Source organism: Schistocerca piceifrons, chromosome 2 (genome assembly GCF_021461385.2).
Source record: "Schistocerca piceifrons isolate TAMUIC-IGC-003096 chromosome 2, iqSchPice1.1, whole genome shotgun sequence".
NCBI lineage: Eukaryota > Metazoa > Arthropoda > Insecta > Orthoptera > Acrididae > Schistocerca > Schistocerca piceifrons.
In genome coordinates, this window is record NC_060139.1 from 782,195,486 (window position 1) to 782,212,196 (window position 16,711).

The window sequence follows — 16,711 nt, forward strand, 5'->3', positions numbered from 1 at the left end:
TCACAAATGCCTGTTCTCTAAACTTTCTCAATAGTGTTTCGCGAAAAGAAAGTATTCTTCCTCAGGAATTCCCGTTTTTGTTCGCGGAGCATTTTCGTAACACTCGCATGTTGATCGAATCTACCGGTAACGAATCTAGCAGCACGTGTCTGAATTCCTTCGACTTCTTTCTTTAAGCCGACACTGCGGGGATTCCACTCGGAACAGTTCTACAGAATCGGTCGCACGAGTATTTTGTAGATGGTCTCCTTTACAGATGAATTAGACTTTCCTAGAATTCAACCAATAAACCGAAGTCGACGTTTTTCCTTCCCTACAACTGATCTTATTAACTCGTCAGTTTCATGTTGTCTCGCAACGTTACGCCTAGATGCTTAAGCGAGATGACTGTCTCAAGCACCACACGACTAACATTGTAATTTTTAAATTCATTTTATTCGTTTCAGGCGAAGCTCATTTCGCCAGATACAAGTTTTTCATATAGTGATACAGAGTGACTATCTCACTTCATTACAAAACATAAAATATAATTGTACGAGATAATTAGCCTACAAAGTACATTAGTCTGACTGCACAACACATATTAAATCAAAATGAAGGGGAAAAAATATAAAAGAGGACACCAAGTGAAGCAGGCAAAAGGAAATATAGACGTCTAAAAACGAGACTGGCAGAAAGTGCAATATAGTAAAGCAGGAATGGGTGGAGGAAGAAACGGAAAGTTTTAAAAGCATACATGACTGTGGGAAAGATAAATGTAGTCGATGGGAAAATTATGACAACCTTTGGAGAAAAGTATGAATATCATGAGCTAAGATGGCAAGCCAATGCTAGGCAAAGAGGGGACGGCTAAAATATCGAACGAATATATGGAATGGCTATACAAAGGAAGCTTTTCTTGAAGGTGTACCAACGCCCATACGTGAAAGTTAGGAGAGCGGGAGTGATAACTTTACTCTGATGATTGCAAAGCAAAGTGGAGGCTTCATGTGACACGTTTATTAATTTTGAGGACTTCATCCAAACTCAGCTTTTGTCTTTTTCTAAGCAAGCGGAGAACGTCGGGCTGTATTTGGCAGCTGCGATCTCGACTGACTCAGCAAGTGCAGACTTCTGTTACGCTCACACTCGGTCTAACTGCTGTATTGACCAACCTAAAGATTATCACAGTCTACGCTTATCTTGTTTGCAGTGTCGGATTCCGTATATTGTGGACAACTGCCCTCTGGCGAGGTCGTCGTTCACTGTTATCAATTTTGTTCTAATCTTCATCTCCCGTTGACGATCTTCGCGATATTGCAATGTGATGTGGTACATAAAATGATATCGCAAAACACAACACACCAAAAATTGTACATAGATCCAGTTATCGTTCTCTTCAACTTATTTTTCAGCTTTTCGACAGTTGTCCCATAACATAGAGCATTTTGATATGTGAAGCGTGACGGATATTTGTATTACAGAACCATATTCGACGCTATAATGCGTTTCCCATGAACTAATATTTGAGGTAATAGGTACTTTTGGTTTCTATATTTGTGAGGATGAATTGCCATGAATGAATCTGCTTATGTGAGAGAATGTTATTCCTCTTCACTTTAGCCAAATTTTTTCAGCATCTTTTATGCTGCTTTGTGCAAAATAGCTGGCGTCAGTCATGGCTGTTTTTGTTCATAACACCAAGGGCTACATTTTTTCGCCTTGCCTTAGTGTTTTGCATCTTATGTCTATCTGAACGATCGCCTTCGTAACTCAGTGGTCATCGCGGTTGACTGCTATGCGGGAGACTTACTTCTTCTTCTTCTTCTATATTTCGTGGATTAAGCTAGGAGCGTGTTTTGTCTTCACAACTTATTTTTCCATCTCCTTCTTGGTTTTCCTACGTCTGTTCTTCTAGTTGGTTATAATTTATTAATAGGCTACATTATCCTGAACTTAACCTTACTCTTGCACAAAGATGAAGAAAATGAATTAAATGTACTGGCAGACAATGGAAGTTTTAAAATTTTTTAAATAATTTTCTATCTGGTAACGCCTACTCCCTAGATGAACTTCCGAGTAGATAGTGTGTACGTATTAGGGTTACGATTATTATCAAATTTTGTTGTAGACTGGGATTTTAAAAAAATTTCAATTATGTAAATTTGATCTGCTTGTAACCATGTTTCGAGAGAGGAAATGTGTCTTACTTGTAAACCTGCTTACATGTCCTGCACGATCCACGGAACATGCAAGAAACTAAGTGTGTTTGACATTACTATACGCGTTGCAAAGTTATGCTTACTGTCACCACTTTTCCAGTCCTATCATCACAAATAAGGGTATCTTATTCGCACGGAAATCGTTTGTTTCCTTGTACTAACTTAAACGTACACCAAGTCGGGTTGAAATAGCTTCAGGTGTTTCTGATCTACGCTGGAACACACATAGGCACAGACATTTCTGGTCACTAACATTGCAACGCTATGATGCGGCATTTAATGAAAGTGTAAGTGGAATGAAGGGTACTATATGCTTGGGTATGAAAATGATTAACATTTCAGCGCAGTCGCACAATGCAGGGAGGAGTATTAACCTTGTGGTGCAAGATCTCTTTTTGTCCGTGTTTGCTTCCTGACATATAATTAAGGAAACGAGATTCTGCCTTGAGCAAACACAAGCAACAATTAGTGTTTGTTCAAGGCGGTATCGCATTTCCGTAATTATAGGTAGCTGATTCCTCATTCAGAAATCGCATTTGAATGTTGTTTGTTTGTGAGGAGATCGTGTTATGCCCCGAGTAAGAAGGAGAAACATGTACCAGCAAGTGTCGGCATTCGACGTTATAGCGGCGTATAGAGACGTCGGATTTTCGTTCCGTGATGTTGCTGCTCAGGGAGATCGCGATGCCACGACTTTCATGCCAACAGGAATCGACTGGTTTATGAGGTCTATACTCAACGCTATGAATGCTCTCAATGTCTCCACGTGATGAACACTCTGAAAGACAGACATATTGTTCGCTCACCCGTGCGACGTAGATTACAGCGAAGAGCCAAAGAAACTTGCACATCTGCCTAATATCCTGTAGGGCCCCCGCGAGCAAGCAGAAGTGCCACAACGCGACGTGGCATGGACTCGACTAATGTCTGAAGTAGTGCTGGAGGGTATTTGACACCATGAATCCTGCAGGGCTGTCCATAAATCCGTGAGAGCACGAGGGGGTGGAGATCTCTTCTGAACGGAACGTTGCAAAGGCATCCCAGATACGCTCAATAATGTTCATGTCTAGGGAGTCTGGTGGTCAACGGAAGCGTTTAAACTCAGAAGAGTGTTTCTGGAGCCACTCTGTAGCAAGTCCTGTTCGGATTGCCCAAGTCTCTCGGAATGTACAATGGACATGAATGGATGCAGGTGATCAGACAGGATGCATAAGTACGTGTGACCTGTCAGAGTCATATTTAGATATATCAGGGCTCCCATATCACTCCAACTGCACACGCCCGACACCATTACAGAGCCTCCACCAGCTTGAAAATTTCCCTGCTGACTTGCGGGGTTTATGGATTCTCGAGGTTGTCTCCATACCTGTACACGTCTAGCCGCTCGATGCAATTTGAAACGAGCCTCGTCCGACCAGGCAACATGTTTCCAGTCACCAACAGTCCAATGACAATGTTGACGGGCCCAGGCGAGGCGTAAAGCTCTGTGACGTGCAGTCATCAAGGGTACACGAGTGGGCCTTCGGCTCCGAAAGCCCATATCGATAATGTTCTCTTGAACGGTTCGCACGCTGACAATTGTTGATCGCCCAGTATTGAAATATGCAGCAGTTTGCGGAAGGGTTGTACCTCTGTCACGTTTTACGATTCTCTTCAGTCGTCCTCGGTCCCGTTCATGCAGAATCTTTTTCCGGCGCCAGCGATGTCGGAGATTTGATGTTTTACCAGACTCCTGATAGTCACGGTACACTCGTGAAATGGTCGTTCGTTCATCGCTACCTCTGAGATGCAGTGTCCCATCGCTCGTGCGCCGATTATAACCCCATGTTGAAACTCACTTAAATCTTGATAACCTATCTACCAATTGTGGCAGATACCTGTTGTCTTGTACAGGCGGTGCCGACCGCAGCGCCGTATTCTGCCAGCTTACATCTCTCTGTATTTGAATAAGCATGCTCACACCAGTTTCTTTGGCGCTTCAATGAAGTACAGCTCCGTCACGTACACTGAGTTATGAAACGGGCTTATCTGCTGTAAGACAAGCACCGTACTAATAGTGCGACGACGTTTGGAGCTCCGTGGACTATCAGCACGGCGACTATTGTTGCATTTTCGTTGTCGTGCCAACGGAGTGAGCTGCGTCGACGGCGGTGCGCCCAGCGACTGCAGCGGGCACAAAAATGTCGCCACGTCCTCTTTTCAGACGGATCGCGGTTCTCCGTACAGTATCACAATTGACGTATCCGTGAGTGGAGGCTCCGAGGAGAACAAACGTTGTCTGGTTGCATTCGTTGTTGTCTTAAGGGCATGTGACTGGCGTGTGGTATGGATTGCCGTTGGGTAGACAACACCGTCCCCTTTGTTTTGCATAGTCTGTAATTTGTACAGGGACCGCTACATTTCCGGCCTGTTAAAGACCAGTGACTGTAGCCATCTAACGAGGCCTCCGTGGTGTTATTTTTGTACAAGGTAACACTAGACCGAATTTGTGGGTGCTGTCTTGACCATCCTCAGTAAAGTAGGTGTGTGACTGTTGCACTGACCAGCAAGTTTTCCAGATCCCTCAGTCATTAAAAATACCTGTCTTAGGTTACCTCGAGAGTAGCACGCCACCACTCGTAGGCGGTTACGATTGTTCAATGACATAGAGAAAAGCAGCACAGGAAGATGTGCCCATATACGTCATCCAATTTTAATATGACTCAGTCCGCCCCCGGTAGCTGGAGTGGTCATGGTGACAAAATGTCAATCCTAAGGGCCCAGGTTCGATGCCCAGCTGGGTCGGAGATTTTCTCCGCTCAGGGGCTGGGTGTTGTGTTGTCCTAATCATCATCATTTCATCCTCATTGACGCGCAGGTCGCCGAAGTGGGGTCAACTCGAAAGACGTGCACCCGGCGTTCTACCCGACGGGAGGCTCTAGCCACACGACATTTACTTTTATCTAATTTGACTCAGAGCCCACCCGCATTAGGGCTGTTCTTGCTGTTAGAAGTTTCAACTCTGTGTGCTAAATTCTGCACCATCTGCAACCCAACCCCTCCCCCCCCCCCCTAAAATGGCCATCAGGCAGCATTAGTGTTGTTCGTGTTTAGGAGTGTTACGAGGCACGGTAGGTTATATAAGGGGCGCGAACAGCGTCAGATGTTGAGCGATCACGGTGAAGAACACAGAGATGTCGCATACTAGTCTGAGATAGCGTTATTATCATCTGACAGCGTCTGAGACAGGCCTCATTGTGAGTTCCATTTGTCCGGCTGGTCGAATCGTTCAGTGTTCAGGTTTGTCGGGAATTCGGATGTGGCAGTGGCCCGTATGGGAACGCGAGGACAGCCATACCCATTAACACTGTTCCAGCCTACCATGTCTGACCATCACAAAGGAGGATCACCATATTGGGCACCAAGCACATCGTAACCACTTCAAATCTATACCTGCCGTCTCACAACAAACAGACTCCCTGCAACGTTCTGTGTGCTCCAACACCATTGGTCAGATCCTAACAGCAGCTGGGCAGGGGAATTTCTGTCTCATATGTGGACTGCTGAAGAATGGCATCGCAGTGTGTTCAGTGATGAACCACGGTTCAGCATGACCTAAGATGGTTATCGTCAGCATGTATGTCGGCGACCTGGGGAGAGGTCCCAATTATTACAATGATCTGGGGAGGCGCAATGGGTTTACTCCCGTCATAATGGTGTGGGAAGCCGTCGGGTTTGATTTCAGGTCACAGCTAGTAGTGATTCAGAGAACTATGATGGCACAACAGTCTGTCACGGACATCCTGCGTTCTCCAGTGTTACCTCTAATCTGACAGTATCATGGTACCATTTTCCAACATGACAATGCTTGTTCACACATGGCACGTGTTTCTATGAACTGTGCCGGCCGGAGTGGCTGAGCCGTTCTAGGCGCTAGAGCCTGGAACCGAGCGACCGTTACGTTCGCAGGTTCGAATCCTGCTTCGAGCATGGATGTGTGTGATGTCCTTAGGTTAGTTAGGTTTAAGTAGTTCTAAGTTCTAGGGGACTGCTGACCAAAGAAGTTAAGTCCCATATTGCTCAGAGCCATTTGAACCATTTTGAACTCTTCAAATACAGACCACATGAACTGTGGATACACGTCATGTGTCTTCAATGAACCATTTTGATCTATGAAGTGTCCACGTGACACTGAGGTAGTCCCATTCCCAGTAAGATCCCCAGACCTGTCCACATGAGAACATGTGTGGATCCAGCTCTGACGTCAACTCTGCCACAGTTCTAGTATCTGGAATATCAAGGATCAGTCACAACAGTTTCTGTCCAGCTTGCCTCTGCACAGGGTGCAACGGCTTTATGACTCCCTGTCAAACTGATTCAGCACATGTTTCCAGGCTAGAAGGAGTGGAACGCCATATTGGTAAGTGGGCTCCAACCGCCAAATTCATTGCAAATGTGACACGATTGCCGGCCGGTGTGGCCGTGCGGTTCTAGGCACTTCAGTCTGGAACCACGTGACTGCTACGGTCTCAAGTTAGAATCCCGCCTCGGGCATGGTTGTGTGTGATGTCCTTAGGTTAGTTAGGTTTAAGTAGTTCTAAGTTCTAGGGGACTGATGACCTCAGATGTTAAGTCCCATAGTGCTCAGAGCCATTTGAACCATTTTTTTGTGACACGATTCTGTAATCACTGAAATAACACTATATACCCTTTCAGTCTACGAATTTTCATACCGTTTCCTCCTCCTGTTCCGGGTGCTTCACCTTTTTCGTCAAGCAGTGTAGATCAAGGATGTCCCACTATACTACAGCTACGCTCTACAGCAAGCTCTGTCAGACAGACAGCGGCGTTTGGTGGGTGCAGGTGAAGAGCCACCCGTACGTGGAGGGCAACCGGGAGTGCCGGCCGGTGGTGCTGGAGGCGCTGATGCTGCTCTACCGGCGCGAGAACCCCGGCGGGCCGGCCGCGCTCGCCGCGCCGCACCCTCTGTCGCGGCCGCGCGTCCCCTACGAGGTGGTGCTCGCCATCGGCGGCTGGACCGGCGACGGCAGCACAGCCTGCTTCGAGATGTACAACACGCGCACCGACCAGTGGACCGAGGTGCGTGCGCACTCCTCCCACCCAAATGAGAGCGGTCAGTGTTTCTCCCTTTGGAGAGCCCAAACACACAGACAGCGGCAACTGATGAAATCTACATACCTGAACAGTTTGTCCGCCAGGAAAGGTGACTGATCTGAAATAAAATAAAACAGGTTGTTTATTTTTAGTCTATATAACGTGTCATTGAAAACAGGCTCCTTATGAGTCAATAGTCAACTGAAAGCGTTGGAAATACACAGAGGTGACAACAGTCACGGGATATCTCAGAATATCGAATCGGACGTCCTTTTTTCCGGAGTAGTGCAGCAACTCGAAGTGGAACGTTTTCGGCAAGTCATTGGAAGCCCCTGCACAAATATTTAGCCACGCTGCCTCTGTAGCCAGTAATAATTGCGGAAGTGTTGTCAGTGCAGGATTTGTGCACGAACTCACCTCTCTATTGTGTCCTATAAATGCTCGATGGGATTTATGTGGGGCGATCAGGGTGACCAAATCATTCACTATAATCGCACTTTTTTTTTTCGAACCAGTCACGAACAATTGCGGCCTGTCATATGGCGCACTATCACCCATAAAAGTTCCATCATTATTTGGGAACATGAAGTCCATGAATGGCTCCAAATGGTTTTCAAGTAGCCGAACATAGCCATGTATAGTCAATGATCAGTTCAGTTGAACTAGAGGGCCCAGTCTATTCCATGTAAGCACAGCCGACACCAGCAAGGAGCCACCACCAGCTGACACAGAGCGTTGTTGACAACTTGGGTCCATGGCTTCGTGGAGTATGCGCCAACTCGAACCTTACGATCAGCTCCTATCGACTGAAATCGGGACTCATCTGACCGCGCCATGGTTTTCCAGTCGTCTAGAGGCCAACCGATTAGTCATGATACCTGGAGAGGCCTGCAGGCGATATCGTGCTGTTAGCAAAGGCACTCGCGTCGGTCGTCTGCTGCCACAGCCCACGAACGGCATACAAAGCGTCTGTTGGACTTCTATTCAATTTAATACAATATTCAATGTTTGGACGTGGCTACATTAGTTTTTTCACGACACAAGTTCAAAATATACCGTTAAAGTTTATTTTTTTTACGAGCGTTTGCGGCCAGCGTTGTTAAATTTAAAGTTTAAGGTACTCGAAATACCACACTAGTTAATTCTTGCACCCATTCAAAAACGGCACTAGCAGTTACGCAAATATAAAATCAGTCATATTTCCTGTGGGGCGGAATGATTAGAAGACCCTCGTCTACATCTACACCTGCACCTATACTCCCCCCCCCCCCTTCCCCTGTTCCAGTCACTGTTGCTGTGCGAAACAACGATTGTTGGCAGACTTCGGGCGTGGACTCCAACCTCTGTAACTTTCTCTTCGTTACCTGCGCACGCTCTTCAGCCTATCACAGCTCAGTAGTTACTACTCTTTCTAGACAGTCTATATACAAGGAGAGTGATGACTGGTGGTATCTACATATCATTGTACGCCACATAGCTCAAGAAATATGACGTCATAAACAATGAGATTCGTGAAAGGGGGTGCAAAGTACCCGGCCTATACTCATCAAGTGTTTAATAATGACAGCACTTCACTACTTCCAACATGCTTTAAACGTAATTTCAAACCTTTTCCAGATTCTCTCTCGCTTACGTGCTTAACGCCAAATATTTACCACATTAACTCATTTGTAAAGTAAACATATGTTTGAAGCTGCTTTATACACACGATTTCGACTCGTTAAGGAATTGGGGGTGAGGACTTACGATGTTAACCTAACAGCCACAAGTGCGCCTGATTGTGACATACAGTTATGAACAGGAGAGGGCATTAACGCTAAAAACTGGTTACTGAAGGAATAAAAATGTCTGTGGAACATCGAGAACATTGTTTTCAATGTTGTTCTCGAAGCGCGTAAGGTATACTTGATTGCGAACGATAGTCAAATGTGCGCAAATTCTGCTGGGCGTTTGCTTTCCTCGGCTATGCTTCCGTACGTTTGTGTTTGCAGCGCTTGGCATGCTAAATACCGAGCAGCCGCTCCCACAGCTGTTTGTCATCTTCAGGTGTGGGAAGAAGACCCAGCGGGCCCGCGCGCGTACCACGACATCGTCGTCATGGGCTCCGACGTGTACGTCATCGGCGGTTTTAACGGCCGCACCGTCTTCCGGTCGTGCCGCTGCTTCAACGCCGCCGCCCAAGAGTGGCGAGAGGTCGCGCCCATGAACTTTCGCAGGTGCGTGCCGCACACTCCCAAAAACGAGTACGACAATGAATGACCACATTAAGGACGCTCACCGAATCGCGTGTCGCCGTCGTGGCAGGAATGACTCGTCGGTCGCAGACACCGCTAGCTTACAGCAGAGACTAGATGCTCAGGCCTCTCCAGACATCTTTCAGTCACCTCCAGTGAGGTTAAGATCGAGAGACCACGGGACTTTCACGTGAGTGGAGCTTTCGCCGGAAAATTCCGAACGGCTTGGCAACCTTGTCATTGTCTCGCTGCAAGTACAGGTAGCCTTAGGAGCTTATAAACGAACAAACAGTTTACAGAGTGTGAGAGCGTACCCTCGTGTCCTCTGTTTCTGGTAAGGGAATATTGTTGCTGCGTCAGATATCTCATCAATTCATAAAAGATTCGAGAGTAGACTAACAAACAATGAAGAGGAAACTTAAGATGATGGTCATACTACTTCAAGTGTTCTATATAGTCCCCCCCTCCCCCTCCACTTGAGTATAACATACAAACATGTGAAACTGTCAGAAAAGTTCTTCTTCGGTATGTTGTTCAAGTCTCGCGTCACACTGACTTGAATGTCGCTTATGTGCTCAAGGCGTTAATCCTTCCCGTGAATTTCTGCACTTTGTCGTTCTGCCGCAGTTTCGTATTGAGAACACCACGTCTCGTGATGACCTTTTCCATAAGATAATTGTCCGCATTTTGCATTTCAGTCACCCGTGGTTGTTTTTGTTTGAGAGTTCCTTGAGTTAGAGATGTTGCTCCACTGCGATTTGTGGCAACAATGTTGACACACCACAACAGGACGTCCACTACTTAAGGCTGGTAGCTCACAACTGACTGGTCGAATGCACATCTATTGTTTACAATTGTTAGTTCGAGAACCACCGCAGTTTCTGTGCCGAGGCCGGTTATATGCCAGGAATAAAATCAGTCTTGGAACTTTTTTGGCAGACGGTGTATTCACACCTACAATGATGTTGATCGAGTGAATTCCAATGTGCTGCGTTCTCTACTTTGATGCCCAAAAGGACCAACGAAAATGGCATCAGGAAACTTCTTCTGCTGTTCAACTAAGTTATACAAAAGTCACTTACAGTTTTAAAAGTCACATTCTCTTACAAATATATTGTCCTCTTTCTTTTACAGCTTTCGAGTTAATTTCTTGAGATGTCTTCACTAGGCGTGTAAAATTTTCTTTTCATTGACTAAAATTCACATCCTTACAAAGCCAGGCTCTACTCAAAGCATTTTGCAAAAGTTTCCGGTCAAATAATGTTCCTGAGCTCATAAATGATTGTTTGCTTGTTGAGAGGCAGACTTGTTCTATGATATATCTGCAAAGAAATAAAGGTCAAGGGCCATAAGTCCAAAGAAATTCAAGACTAGCTGAAAACATGAGACTAAGACATCAAACTGGCTCCAAAAATTCTGTGCACTATAGTTGCTGTGAGTCTTCCGTGAAAGCCTTTGTCGTATGATCTGTAAACTATGCTAATGTTTGGTGTTCGGTGTGAGTAATTATAATAACTGGCTGTGCTTTCATGGAGTCCAAGAAATAGAGGTAAAACTGTTACTTTAAAAAATTTTTAGGGTAGTGACTAAACCATAGTCGAGCACTTTTCGTTTTTATACCATAGAAATATTCATATTATACACTAGGAATAAATTCCCACAGGCTATGAACGACTGTCATCGTTTGAACTGAAGCGTAGGACTGTCCTTTCCATTTATGTAAATTTTCTGTCCTTTGTATTACGTAATTTATCCAAATTATCCTTCCAAGTATCTTGTTATGTGGTTTCTTAAGCATTCCAACATATTTGTGAATGGAAATTTGATATTAGGCGTCATCCCGGGCGCAGTTACCTATACTTCATTCTTGAAGAGTTAGTTAGTTCAAAAATGGTTCAAATGGCTCTGAGCACTATGGGACTTAACATCTATGGTCATCAGTCCCCTAGAACTTAGAACTACTTAAACCTATCTAACCTAAGGACAGCACACAACACCCAGTCATCACGAGGCAGAGAAAATCCCTCACCCCGCCGGGAATCGAACCCGGGAACCCGGGCGCGGGAAGCGAGAACGCTACCGCACGACCACGAGTTGCAGACTAATTACACGATTTCTATCGGAATGAAGTGCAACGAGTCATCTTAGCGACTACGTATACGCTATTTGCTTGTGTGTATGACCCCCATGTTGGCCAATTAGGGCAATTAGAAGTGACGATAAAGAGACATCGATTAAACTGGATGACAATATTCCTATTAGGTTTTGATTCTGCTATCTCATATTACCAACTACTTCTTGAAAATGACGAACAGAACTTGCATGAACTCGTTTTCAACACTTTTCAACACTTTTAAAACGCCTTCCGCGGTCTGCAACTCTACGGTAACGAACCGCCACGCTCGCATTTTACGTGCATGCGTAGGACTGTAAGTCACTGGAATACTGACAGAAGTGACTATGTGTCTTCCAGCAAGTAATACAAACCTTTTGCGGTTTTGTTATCTCCCCGTACTCTGCCTCGCCCTCCGTGACTCAAAGCGTGGACTGCGTCCAATAGACAAGGCTGTCGCTTATGAATCACCAGTGAGCATGTGCTAACCGTGTACTGCGCTACGACTGTTTATACTGCGCACCTCACACTGAAAGTAACCCTTCGCGCATGTAAATTGCATGTGTATTTCTCATAGCAGAACAGTCTCACCATTTGCTTTCTGAATGTTCTATGCTTGTTAAAGCACTGGACTCATACTTGGAAGGATCAGTGTTCATATCTCCTCCAACAACAATTTATTGTTTTTCAGTGATTTTCCTAAATAGACTAAGGGGAGTTCCTCTGAAAATGTCACACTCGAGTAATTTCCCCATTCTTGTCGTATCCGATCTTATTCTCTGTCTATAATGACCTAGTCGTCGACGGGGAATCTTTCTTTGAATTTCCCACTAACAGCATAATAATGGAAACACTTGAATAGTAGTAGTTTTAGTAGTAACAGCAATCATAGTTTTATTCATCTTTTAAAAGAATGTTGGACATGTCGCTGTATTACAGTTTAAGAATGAAAAAGAACACAACTAATGTATACAGGTGTTTATATACAAGTCTAGTTTGACAACGACGGGACTGGTAATCGGCTGTGGCCTTGTAGTAGGAACCATCCTGGCATTTACCTGAACCAGTTAAGAAAATCACGGAAAATCTAGATCAGGAGCCATCGTCCTCCCGAATGCAAGGTCAGTCTGTTTGAAACAGTGTAACCTCATTCGTTTTGTGCCTCGTGTACAATACCGTTTTGATTACAGATTGTTGGAAATGAGTTATTAATATTGTAAAACGCTAGTGCTATACTGTTCATTCATTTCTGAATACCGCAAACATTATACACACTTTATTTCATAGACTACCACTACACATACCACCAGCTGGCATCAGGACCTTGGTGACGATATTTAGTTTCCATTTCTGTAACGCAACTTCCCATTTCCTTACCTGTGCAAATGCGGCAAAGCTACTGAAGTGTGGTTGTTACCTGCACATACGACGACAATCTTTTTCGTTGCTCCTCGCGACACTATAGCACATAATCACTTCAGGGAGCTCAGGCAATTTGAACTTCATGCTGGATCCAGAACCTCATATGTAAGTAACAGCTATGGTAGGGTACACTAAAGACTCAAAGCAGATTAGCAAATAATTTCTACCTGGTTATGGTGCTTAAGCGCCTAACTCACGCGCCGTAACTCATAAACTACAGGGTAAGAATGTTATGTATCGTGGCCAAAAATTGTCCTCCGTGTACACTATGTGATCAAAAGTATCCGGACACCCCCAAAACCATACGTTTTTCATATTATGTGCATTGTGCTGCCGCATACTGCCAGGTACTCCATAGCAGCGACCTCAGTAGTCATTAGACATCTTGAGAGAGCAGAATGGAGCACTCCGCGGAACTCACGGACTTCGAACGGGGTCAGCTGATTGGGCGTCACTTGTGTCATACGTCTGTACGCGAGATTTCGACACTCCTAGACATCTCTAGATCCACTGTTTCCGATGTAACAGTGAAGTGGAAATGTGAAGGGACATATATAGCACAAGAGCGTAGAGGCCGACCTCGTCTGTTGACTGACAAGAGACCGCCGACAGTTGAAGAGAGTCGTAATGTGTGATAGGCAGACATCTGTCCAGATCATCACACAGGTATTCCAAACTGCATCAGGACCCACTACAAGTACTATGACAGTTAGGCAGGAGGTGAGAAAACTTGGATTTCATGGTCGAGCAGCTGCTCATAAGCCACACATCAAGCCGGTAAATGCCAAACGACGCCTCGCTTGGTGTAAGGAGTGTAAACATTGGACGATTGAACAGTGGAAAAACGTTGTGTGGACTGATGAATCACGGTACACAATGTGGCGATCCGATGGCAGGATGTGGGTATGGCGAATGCCCGGTGAACGTCATTTGCCAGCGTGTCTAGTGCCAACAGTAAAATTCCGAGGCGGTTGTGTTATAGTGTGGTCGTGTTTTTCATGGAGGTGGCTTGCACTCCTTGTTGGCTTGCGTAGCACTATCACAGCACAGGCCCACATTGATGTTTTAAGCACCTTCTTGCTTCCCACTGTCGAAGAGCAATTCGGGGATGGCAATTGCATCTTTCATCACGATCGAGCACCTGTTCATAATGCACGGCTTGTGGCGGAGTGATTACAAGACAATAACATCCCTGTAATGGACTGGCCAGCACAGAGTCCTGACGTGAATCCTAAAGAACGCCTATGGGATGTTTTGGAACGCTGACTTCGTGCCAGGCCTCTCCGACCGACATCGATAACCCTCCTCAGTGCAGCACTCAGTGAAGAATGGGCTGCCATTCCCCAAGAAACCTTCCAGCACCTGATTCAACGTTTGCATGCAGAGTGGAAGCTGTCATTAAGGCTAAGGGTGGGCTAACACCATAATGAATCCCAGCATTACCGATGGAGGACGCCACGAACTTGTAAGTCATTTTCAGCCAGATGTCCAAATACTTTTGATCACATAATGTATGTCCTACACATCCACCAAGTTCATTGGTCAAATCTTTGAACACTCCTGACTGGAAGTTATCTGAATAAAGAAAAAAGACGAAGAAGATTATGTGAATGTGCACCTGTTTGCTTTACTTCTGGTCTGTATATTTCTGAATGTATACTCTCTTTATGAATGTAAGCTGTTGTATACCAACAAACTCCATTCATAGAAAAAAAATGTGCATACTCTGAGGTGACAAAAGTCATGAGATACCTCCTAATATCGTGCCAGACCGGCCTAGTGCGGCTGCTTGACCTAGCATTGACTCAGCAAGTCGCTGAAAGTCCCTGCAGAAATATTGAGCATTGCTGCCTCTACAGCCGTCCACAATTGCGCAAATTTTGCGACGCAGGATTTTGTGCGCGAACTTCCCTCCCGATCATGTCTCACAAATGATCGATGGAATTCATTTCGGTCTATCTGGATGGCCAAATCATTCGTTCGAATCGTATAGAATGTTCTTCAAACAAATCGCTAACAGTTGTAGCACGGTGACAATTCCGTCGTTGTTTGGGAACAGGAAGTCCATGAATAGCTGCAGATGATCTCCAAGTAGCCGAACATAACCATTTCCAGTCGATCCCTACCACCAGCTCTTACCAACTGAAATCGGGACTCATTTCACCAGGCCATTGGTTTTCAGACTTCTAGGGTCCAACACATATGGTCACGAGCCAAGGAGAGGCGCTGCAGGCAATCTCGTGCTCTTAGCAAAGAGACTTGCCGCGGTCGTCTTACGCAATATCCCATTAACGCCAAATTTAACCGCACTGTCCTAACAGATTCGTTCGTCGTACGTCTCACCTTGATTTCCGCGGTCGCTTCACGCAATGTTACTTTTCTGTTAGCAATGACAACTCTACACAAACGCCGCTGTTCTCGGTCATTAAGTAAAGGCCGTCGGCCTTGCGCTGTGGTATTCTCGGCACACTCTTGACGCTGTGGATATCGGAATATTTAATTCCCTAACTACTTCCGAAATGGAATGTCCATACCTCTAGCTCCAACTGCCATTTCACATTAAGGGTCTGTTAATTCCCATTGTGTGACCATAATCACTTCGGATACCTTTTCATATGAATTACCTCAGTACGAATGACAGCGCCGCCAATGCACTGCCTTTTTATACCTTGTGTACATGGTACTACCGTAATCTGTATATTTGAAAATAGATACAGTGAAAGCTCAGTGTAAGCTAACCTCACGTTTACAGTTACGAGCCAAATCTGTTTGCGAGAATGAGAATCAAATCTGACAGCGAGAATGTAAATGAAATAAGCCGTGTCTGAACTTCAAATGGTTCAAATGGCTCTGAGCACCATGGGACTTAACATCTATGGTCATCAGTCCCCTAGAACTTAGAACTACTTAAACCTAAATAACCTAAGGACATCACACAACACCCAGTCATCACGAGGCAGAGAAAATCCCTGACCCCGTCGGGAATCGAACCCGGGAACCCGGGCGTGGGAAGCGAGAACGCTACCGCACGACCACGAGCTGCGGACGTGTCTGAACTAATCTTGAACTTTTATGAGAGTAATTAAACTCATCACTGTTAATTAACCCTGTCAAACTGAAAGCTTGTATCTCCTGTATTTGGCTTACCTATGTCGCAATGGCAGATTCTCAGCTGCTACTAATACAGAGAGTCGTGGTAGTGCAACGCGGTTTCTTAAATACGTGTAATGCAAAAACTTGGTTCTATAAAGCTTATCTCTCATAAAAAAGAATGTTCGTGACTTAATTGGAGCTGGATAATGACGTAGGATAGTCTGAGATACTCTCTAGACAAAAATTCTTCTCAAGAAATTATATTTAAAAAATTCATCTCAAAAAATTTCTTTACGCTATTCCATTTACAACATTTTACCGTTGGAGTCTTAGCAAGAAATAAAAAAAAGAAATATATCACTAAAAATTACAATTATGTAAGATCAACACTGTAGAAATACAAAAATGTAACTCAACATGAAAATTTATTCTAACACAAAAGTACTTTTTGTCTTTTCAAATCAATTAACATTGACTGTGACAAAACTTTACGCCAACGGCCTTGCCGCAGTGGTAACACCGGTTCCCGTCAGATCACCGAAGTTAAACGCTGT

The 16,711-nt window shown here is 44.9% G+C and overlaps 1 protein-coding gene across 1 annotated transcript in view; it reads left to right on the top strand.

Annotated features, from left to right (window-relative positions):
* The window catches only part of LOC124775845 (kelch-like protein 10), an 88,267-nt gene that overhangs the window by 53,944 nt on the left and 17,612 nt on the right, over positions 1 to 16,711 (top strand). Inside the window, exon 5 of the mRNA XM_047250680.1 lies at positions 9,342 to 9,511. Coding sequence (XP_047106636.1) covers positions 9,342 to 9,511 — 170 coding nt within the window. The remainder of the gene's footprint in view (positions 1 to 9,341; positions 9,512 to 16,711) is intronic.